This window comes from Pelmatolapia mariae, linkage group LG10_11 (assembly GCF_036321145.2).
Source record: "Pelmatolapia mariae isolate MD_Pm_ZW linkage group LG10_11, Pm_UMD_F_2, whole genome shotgun sequence".
Classification (NCBI taxonomy): domain Eukaryota; kingdom Metazoa; phylum Chordata; class Actinopteri; order Cichliformes; family Cichlidae; genus Pelmatolapia; species Pelmatolapia mariae.
Window position 1 is genome coordinate 15,192,265 of NC_086236.1, and position 9,436 is coordinate 15,201,700.

General features: G+C 40.5%; 1 protein-coding gene across 1 annotated transcript; it reads left to right on the forward strand.

Moving 5' to 3' along the window:
- The first annotated feature begins 6,515 nt into the window (after nt 1-6,515).
- LOC134637168 (uncharacterized) lies at nt 6,516-9,141 on the forward strand. Its single transcript, XM_063487532.1, has 4 exons — nt 6,516-6,636; nt 7,458-7,652; nt 7,741-7,817; nt 8,068-9,141. Exons 1-4 carry the CDS (start codon nt 6,607-6,609, stop codon nt 8,903-8,905), a joined length of 1,140 nt encoding a protein of 379 aa, XP_063343602.1. The 5' UTR covers nt 6,516-6,606; the 3' UTR covers nt 8,906-9,141.
- Nucleotides 9,142-9,436: the final 295 nt, after the last annotated feature.

Here is a 9,436-nt window from a genome sequence, read left to right on the forward strand (position 1 = left end):
CAAGATGACTTCATTTCATTCATGAAGGTTACATTTGATAGATCTTTTCACATATTGTAGACCAACAAGTTGTTATGGCAGTTTAAATACGACCGATCCGTTTTTGGCAGACCATCATTTTGTAGCACAACACCGCTAAGCACAGACTCATCCATCCTTTCTCCTCTTCTTCTTTTCATGCCGCCGCCATGGGAAGCACCCACAAATGTGTCATTTCACACTGGCAGCAGGCTGGCGGAGCTAGCCGTGGTGCTTGATTTCTCGGACTTTGCTCTTTCACCGTGTTTACACACGTGTGTGTGTGTGTGTGTGTGTGTGTGTGTTTCTTTTAATTATTTTAGTCTGTTTCAACCTCTCTGTCCCAGTAACCATCACGGCTGGAGGCAATATGTTTTCTGACTGTTTATCCCATTCGTGTGGAAACACATATATCTGGAACTATTCTTTAAGGATGTCTGCATTTCACACAACTGTCCAATAGGATAAAATAATTGACATTGTATACCCAAAGGTCAAGTCTGCATAAACGTGTATATGATCTCCAACTTGAATGCAAAGCCAAGGCATATAATTGTGTGGTGTGTTAACTCTAATTTTTTTCTCTCTGTGCAGGGGGATGACTGAAGGTATCACCTTGCTAATCCTTGCGGTCCAAACTGGCCTCATTGAGCTGCAGGTCATCCACAGAGCCTTCCACCTCTCTATCATCCTCTTTATTGTTGTTGCTTCAATCCTGCAGTCCATGCTGGAGATCGCAGATCCTATAGTCCTAGCCCTGGGAGCATCTAGAGACAGGTAAGCTAATATACCAAAGACTTTTTTATGTGTGTATTTTTAAGAAAACTCTGTGTCCCACTGTTTGTTTTATTTTTTACTGATCATAAACAACTATTAATAACTATGGGCAGTTAATAAATACTGTGATAATTTACTATCTATGGTCATCAGTACAACTCATGCTAACATGATAAATTAAGTAACACTACAGTGTACAGTCCTTCTTTCTTCATTCCTACCTAAACAGGCAGTTAGTCTTTTGGACATCAATAAATGTAATCTGACTCAATGTGTGTATGCAAAGCCTGCTATCAACCTGACTGCTTTCTCATATGCTCGTTTTGCTGCCTGTCCCGTAGGAGTTTGTGCAATCACTTCCGTGCAGTTTCTCTCTGTCTCTTCCTGCGGATCTTTCCAGCGTACGTGGCTTATATGATCTGCCAGTTCTTCCACATGGACTTCTGGCTTCTCATCATCATCTCCTCCTCAATCCTCACCGTGTGAAAACACACTTGGTTGGAGCCGTGGCGCATTTCCACTGTGTCCTGCATTGAGATCACCTGTAAGATGAAATGTGACGTGACGCCCCACGAGGGCGATAACACTCAGTGGCAGCTGTATGTGAATTTTGCATTTCAGTATTAAATGATGAATACGAGATGCTTGTCAGCTGTTGATTCCTCAAGTATTTGCTCGGTTATTACTCCACGTTGGAGAAGTTGCAGTTTCTCTCTTCAGGCTACGAACTGTGGCTTCATTTTTTCATACTGTCTGGGACAGTTTGACATCAAATTACTAGCACGTAATAAGCACAGTGTTGTGCTCAGTATTCATCTGATTAATATAAAGTACATGCAGACAGTGATGCTTTAAAAAAAGTCTTTAATGCATTATTTACATCCTGTGATTTGTGTTTTTCTTTCTAAAATTTTTTCTGAATTGACTTAAAATACGCATCAGTGACTGTGGTAATGTTCCAACAAATGTCTTAGCCATCACTGGTGCTCCTCACACTGAGCAGGATTCATTTTACAGTTAAGCTCATCTAAGGGGCCGTAATGATTTCAGATTGTAAAGTCACACATACATACAAGTACAATAAGTTAACCTGAATATCTTTTTTTTTTTTTAATCTTTATTTTTTTAGTTGCTCCTAATTGGCTTGCTCTACAATCATAATTTCAGGATGTATTTTGTCTACTTAACTAGTACTGCTGTTAGACTTTCATATTTGATGATCTTTACTGAATGCGACTAAAAACCCAGAGAGAGAAAATAACAATACTGTAGAAAACATGAACCATCCATTCTGAATGCTGTGACTGTTCTTACTAATACTTTGATTAAGTGTAAGGAAAATAACAAAAGAAAGATCATTGTTTTGGAAAAGGTAAGCGACTGAAAAGTGGGAGTGATACCACCTCCTGAAATTAAAATGAATAAAAATGAAATACCACACAAATAATGTTAAGCAAATAATAATGGGTGTAGTCCGTTAGGGTCAAAAGCAGTCGAAGAATGTATTACAAAAGCTGTAACAATCAGTTTCTTTGAAAAGTCTCATTTATATGTACATTTTGGAGACAATGCATCGGGTGACTGAGCCGTTGCGTCTGACTGTGAGGTACTGCAACAGCAGAGGGCAGCAATACTGTAGGAAACATGCTCCCCAAAAATGAAGCCAAAACGTCTCTATCGCCGCCTAGTGTCTTGGCTGCAGTGTAGTTCATAAAAAACCCTCCTCTGTGTTAGCGGATGGGACTGGGGTCAGACTAAAATTAGAAAACAAAATCTCCTCAGATCATTTTTTTTCCAAAGATGCTTTCTTTCATTATCAGTAGTTCTCATCAGGCTGATTTATGTTCATTGGGTCTCCTTTCTTATAAGTTTGATTCTAATTAGTAACACAAAGCTGTTAAATTGGGGTGAAACGTCATCATGACAGCTTTGACTGGCAGCTGCAGTCGCGGAGAAACTTGCTTATCTCTGTTCGGGAAGGGCAGATGGAGCCGGAGGCTGAGAGGAGGTCCAGCGTTTACGTTACAAAACCACGACCAGCTGTTTCAAAGTGACAGCCTGAGGTGTTCTTGAGTAAAGTGGACTACCCCACAGACGGACCCGAAGCCCCGTGGCTTTTTTTCGCTAAGTTAAATGTGTTTGTGTGGGTAAGTACCGTCCTTAGCTAGGTCCTGAAATGTAGGCAGCTAAGCTGAGAAGCGGGCTCTTCGGGGAAACTTGTTTTGTAAAGTTGGTTTAACTAATGCCTCCAGGCGAATGAATTGACCGTGACATAAGAAATGATGAGAAAAGCAGTGGGTAGGTGTTTTGTCCAGTCACTGGTGCTAGCTAAGAGGATGTAATAAAGGCAAGGTAGCAGAGGTGAAAAAGGAGTGGTTTTTGATAAATAATTAGAGAAAGAGGTGTGCAGGGCAAAAAGCAGGTGTGAGTGTGTGAAATGTGTTGAGCATTTGAGTGAAAAAATGCGTGGTCTCCAGCTAATTTGGAAAGGCTGCTTGCACGATGTACAGCATGTGCACTTGAAATAGAAGAATTTTCCCCATTCTCTTCGCCCGTCATGTGGCGACACATGGCGGGCTAGCAGGTTAGAAACATAGAGGTCCGGGTTCGAGCCCTCGGCTCTCCTCCCTCTCTATGTTCATCTGCTAGGGGGAGGTCCAGGCAGGTGATCTTGGAATCACAATTCTGAGGGATGAACCTTGTTCAGCCTGGGCTTCCCCTGATTTTTTTTTTTTTCTCTTGGGGGGGGGGGGTGTGTCTGTTTTTGATTTTTCCTGCCAGCAACAAACAGCCCAGCCCCATTTATGGGACCTCCTTGTTGTCATGGCTACCAACGACCACTCTTCTTGTGCCAACAAGTCATTGCTTCACAAAAACTCACTTCCTATCTTTCCCTCTGTTTTTTATGGCCAATATCTTTACATATCTTGCTAGATAGACTTCCCGCAACAGAGTTTACAAAGGCCTTATCCTCTTGGTCCACTTAAAATATCTTTACACAACTATTCTTACATTTCTGGAAACATCTGCTGTCCTCTTGGCCACACTACTCTTAAAAAAACACATTTATAATGGCAACCACATGGTTTCAACTGCATAAATAAAGTATATATACAAGTCACTAACAAAAACTGATTGCCGCTTCTACCTTGTTATAGCAATTTTGTTTCTGGCTCAAGATGACTTCATTTCATTCATGAAGGTTACATTTGATAGATCTTTTCACATATTGTAGACCAACAAGTTGTTATGGCAGTTTAAATACGACCGATCCGTTTTTGGCAGACCATCATTTTGTAGCACAACACCGCTAAGCACAGACTCATCCATCCTTTCTCCTCTTCGTCTTTTCATGCCGCCGCCATGGGAAGCACCCACAAATGTGTCATTTCACACTGGCAGCAGGCTGGCGGAGCTAGCCGTGGTGCTTGATTTCTCGGACTTTGCTCTTTCACCGTGTTTACACACGTGTGTGTGTGTGTGTGTGTGTGTGTGTGTGTGTGTGTGTGTGTGTGTTTCTTTTAATTATTTTAGTCTGTTTCAACCTCTCTGTCCCAGTAACCATCACGGCTGGAGGCAATATGTTTTCTGACTGTTTATCCCATTCGTGTGGAAACACATATATCTGGAACTATTCTTTAAGGATGTCTGCATTTCACACAACTGTCCAATAGGATAAAATAATTGACATTGTATACCCAAAGGTCAAGTCTGCATAAACGTGTATATGATCTCCAACTTGAATGCAAAGCCAAGGCATATAATTGTGTGGTGTGTTAACTCTAATTTGTTTCCTCTCTGTGCAGGGGGATGACTGAAGGTATCACCTTGCTAATCCTTGCGGTCCAAACTGGCCTCATTGAGCTGCAGGTCATCCACAGAGCCTTCCACCTCTCTATCATCCTCTTTATTGTTGTTGCTTCAATCCTGCAGTCCATGCTGGAGATCGCAGATCCTATAGTCCTAGCCCTGGGAGCATCTAGAGACAGGTAAGCTAATATACCAAAGACTTTTTTTATGTGTGTATTTTTAAGAAAACTCTGTGTCCCACTGTTTGTTTTATTTTTTACTGATCATAAACAACTATTAATAACTATGGGCAGTTAGTTAATTATCACAGTATTCATTATCTATGGTCATCAGTACAACTCATGCTAACATGATAAATTAAGTAACACTACAGTGTACAGTCCTTCTTTCTTCATTCCTTCCTAAACAGGCAGTTAGTCTTTTGGACATCAATAAATGTAATCTGACTCAATGTGTGTATGCAAAGCCTGCTATCAACCTGACTGCTTTCTCATATGCTCGTTTTGCTGCCTGTCCCGTAGGAGTTTGTGCAATCACTCCCGTGCAGTTTCTCTCTGTCTCTTCCTGCGGATCTTTCCAGCGTACGTGGCTTATATGATCTGCCAGTTCTTCCACATGGACTTCTGGCTTCTCATCATCATCTCCTCCTCAATCCTCACCGTGTGAAAACACACTTGGTTGGAGCCGTGGCGCATTTCCACTGTGTCCTGCATTGAGATCACCTGTAAGATGAAATGTGACGTGACGCCCCACGAGGGCGATAACACTCAGTGGCAGCTGTATGTGAATTTTGCATTTCAGTATTAAATGATGAATACGAGATGCTTGTCAGCTGTTGATTCTTCAAGTATTTGCTCGGTTATTACTCCACGTTGGAGAAGTTGCAGTTTCTCTCTTCAGGCTACGAACTGTGGCTTCATTTTTTTCATAGTGTCTGGGACAGTTTGACATCAAATTACTAGCACGTAATAAGCACAGTGTTGTGCTCAGTATTCATCTGATTAATATAAAGTACATGCAGACAGTGAAGCTTTAAAAAAAAGTCTTTAATGCATTATTTACATCCTGTGATTTGTGTTTTTCTTTCTAAATTTTTTTCTGAATTGACTTAAAATACGCATCAGTGACTGTGGTAATGTTCCAACAAATGTCTTAGCCATCACTGGTGCTCCTCACACTGAGCAGGATTCATTTTACAGTTAAGCTCATCTAAGGGGCCGTAATGATTTCAGATTGTAAAGTCACACATACATACAAGTACAATAAGTTAACCTGAATATCTTTTTTTTTTTTAATCTTTATTTTTTTAGTTGCTCCTAATTGGCTTGCTCTACAATCATAATTTCAGGATGTATTTTGTCTACTTAACTAGTACTGCTGTTAGACTTTCATATTTGATGATCTTACTGAATGCGACTAAAAACCCAGAGAGAGAAAATAACAATACTGTAGAAACCATGAACCATCCATTCTGAATACTGTGACTGTTCTTACTAATACTTTGATTAAGTGTAAGGAAAATAACAAAATAAAGATAACTGTTTTGGAAAAGGTAAGCGACTGAAAAGTGGGAGTGATACCACCTGCTGAAATTAAAATGAATAAAAATGAAATACCACACAAATAATGTTAAGCAAATAATAATGGGTGTAGTCCGTTAGGGTCAAAAGCAGTCGAAGAATGTATTACAAAAGCTGTAACAATCAGTTTCTTTGAAAAGTCTCATTTATATGTACATTTTGGAGACAATGCATCGGGTGACTGAGCCGTTGCGTCTGACTGTGAGGTACTGCAACAGCAGAGGGCAGCAATGGACTACTTGCACAATCACTTCCGCGTTCTATGTAGTCCTGCCCCAGTGCTTCCGGTATGGTTCAACCATGGCGACGTTCTACACTCGCTGCCTACAAGAGCTCCCAAAATTGAACATCACTGATGTTCATCGGATTTGCAGAGTGACGACTATCCCAGCCATCAAATTAGATAAAGGATTTAAGTTATATGCTGCATCATATATACACAACTACGAAGGTAAGAAAACGTAAATTAACCGACAAAGAAACGTTAGCTAACGTCAAATGCAAACACTACGTTACTCCGCTATGTCCGTCATTTGATGTCAATTCTCTACATTACATGTTTTCTTAAACGGTGTTTTATGTCGTCCGAAACTATAGTTGAGGTTTTCTTAGCTAATGTCACTTTTGTTGTTAGACACTGTTATAATAGCGTTAGGTAGTTGGCTAACTAAGGAGGTAGTTAACTACCTAATGCTACTCTTGCTAAGTGTAAAGTACATATGTTTAAGACGTGCTGACATGAGTAATACAGAAATAATGCTAATGGTACTTGTATCTTTATTCAGTGTCCAATAAAGACAGGTTGTCAGGGGAGGTCGGTGTGAGAGCCCTGTGCTACAGGTCAATGAGGAAGAGTGAGGCACCACACAGACTAAGTGTAGGCAGGAAGCTGTGTAAAGTTGTTAATCCCCGTTCAGTGGGGTTCAGTTCATTTAAGCATTAGTTAAGTTCATTCCTAAAAGCCCATCAACTTGAATATTTTCCTTGTCTCCCTGCTTTATCACTCCTAATTTGACTAGTCAGATAGTTTAATCAACGTGTGTTTGGGTGATCAGAAACATTTGACACCAAGTTAATACTGCAAATATACACAATCTAAGTTATTACAGTTATCAAGGATGGTTAAGTTGTTTTAATAGGGAGAGAAGGAAACACTAAGCATTCAGGAGGGTAAGCCTGTAGGGGTTAGTAACCATAACACTGAACTATGTTCCTGTTCGGCTCTTCCATGAAGATGATGTTACATTTTTAATTTTCGTTCTTTCTTCGTAGATTAAGCTTCTGGATTCATCGCCGGTGGTACTGACACATAGCCAGTGCTCCTGTGTGGCAGGCGCTGTTATGTGCAATCACACAATGGCACTGCTCTTCCAAACAGCACACTACTCACAACTCAGAGTGCCGGTTGTCCCCCCTGTGCATAGCTGCACGGAATCTGAACAGCAATGGCACAAGCCACGGACAGTGGTAATTTAAATGAGGTTAAAGTTTTTGAATTAATCCATGTTTACATATGAACAGCAACACCATCCATAGTAAATGTGTCTTCTGTTAGGGTGTGAAGCCAGGACCCATCAACTCCATGATCTTCACTAAGCCGGTACCAAATAGGATGGCCCATACTGGAGTACGGTAATTAGATTTGTAAAATTTGGTTTCCTGTGTTACAAATGCATGTTGCTATTTGTTCATACGTACATGTGTCAGAATAGGTATTAATTTACATACAACACTTTCTGAAGACGGCTAACTCAGTCATGTACATATACATCCCAGTCTCTAACTTATGCACCACTGTTTTACACCTTTTAGTTTTTAGTTTAGTTGTTGTTCAGTATAATAACCTTCTTCCTTACATTATTGTCATTGATGTTTTCTTTAGGAGTGACTTCTACAGAGGCATGGTGGGTCCGTTACCAGATCCCTGCTTGTTCAGAATAACGGAGGAATATGCAAAATTTAATATTGAGGACAGGCCCCTTGTGACCACAATGAACATGAGACCTGACAAGCCCCTTGTGGAAAGTGCCTTTGGGCTGGTGCAGGAGGGCAGTGTTCTGTCATATCAGCAGCCGGTTTTGACAACCCGGTACATCACACTACACCGTGATGCACCACCAACACCGCACTTGCCTCTGGAGGGGTATGACATCTTGCCATCAGATTGTGTGTTTGTGTGCTCAGAAGAAGAGCTTCTGCATCTGAAAAGCTTGTCTGTAACTCTGGAAATGGCTCACAAAATAGAGGAAGCTACACGTGAGCAAAGCTCTTCATCTGAGTGGCATCAGCTCCGCAGGCCCAGAGTGACTGCCTCTAAGTTTCGGGAGGTGTGTCACGTCAGAGGCCAGAGCTCGGCAGAGTCACTAGCAGAGCGTATATTGAAGGGAACAAGGCAAACAGCAGACATAAGGAGAGGAACTGAGATGGAGCCTGTAATAGCAGCAGAGTATAGTAGGCTAATGAATGTTAACTACTCACCCTGTGGTCTGGTCATTCACCCCATTGCCCCCTGGCTTGCTGCATCTCCTGATGGTGTTGTTTTTGACCCCAATGAATACCCCCAGTTTGGCCTTGTTGAATTCAAATGTCCCAATGTACAAAACGTTATTGACTGCAAATATGTGCAGATGGAATGTGGTACCCCTAAACTAAAAAAAGAGCCACGCATATTACTGGCAAGTGCAAGGACAACTGCTCATCAGTGGGATGCAGTGGTGTGACTTTGTTGTGTGGGCACAAGAGGACTACCTAGTGCAAAGAATATACATGGATACAGATGTGCACAATGCAATCAGAGAAAAGGCTGACTACTTCTTTTTTTGCATATATATGCCAAGATACCTGTGTTTGGAAAAATGAACAGTGAAAACATAGCAAAAAGGAAAACAGATCCTTCAGGCTGGCTGGAACAAAATAACTGATGTTTTATTTGCAATGTATTTCATGAATTTTTTTGTTGTTACATGTTACTTTTATGTGAAATCAATAAACTGTTATTTAAGCAATGGCATCAATTTCATTTTTTAAAAACACACATTAAAACATTGAATTTGTGCAGAACTTATTTACATGGTAAGTATTTAAAAATCCATGCCTAGCATACTGACATACATTTAGACAATAACACAACTGAATGAAGAAAATGACAAATGGTATTTTGGATGTTACAAAAGCACAATGTCACTTATGATTTTAAAACGATTTAGTGATTTACTTTATAATTTTGATAAACAATTTTGTTGAATATGAAT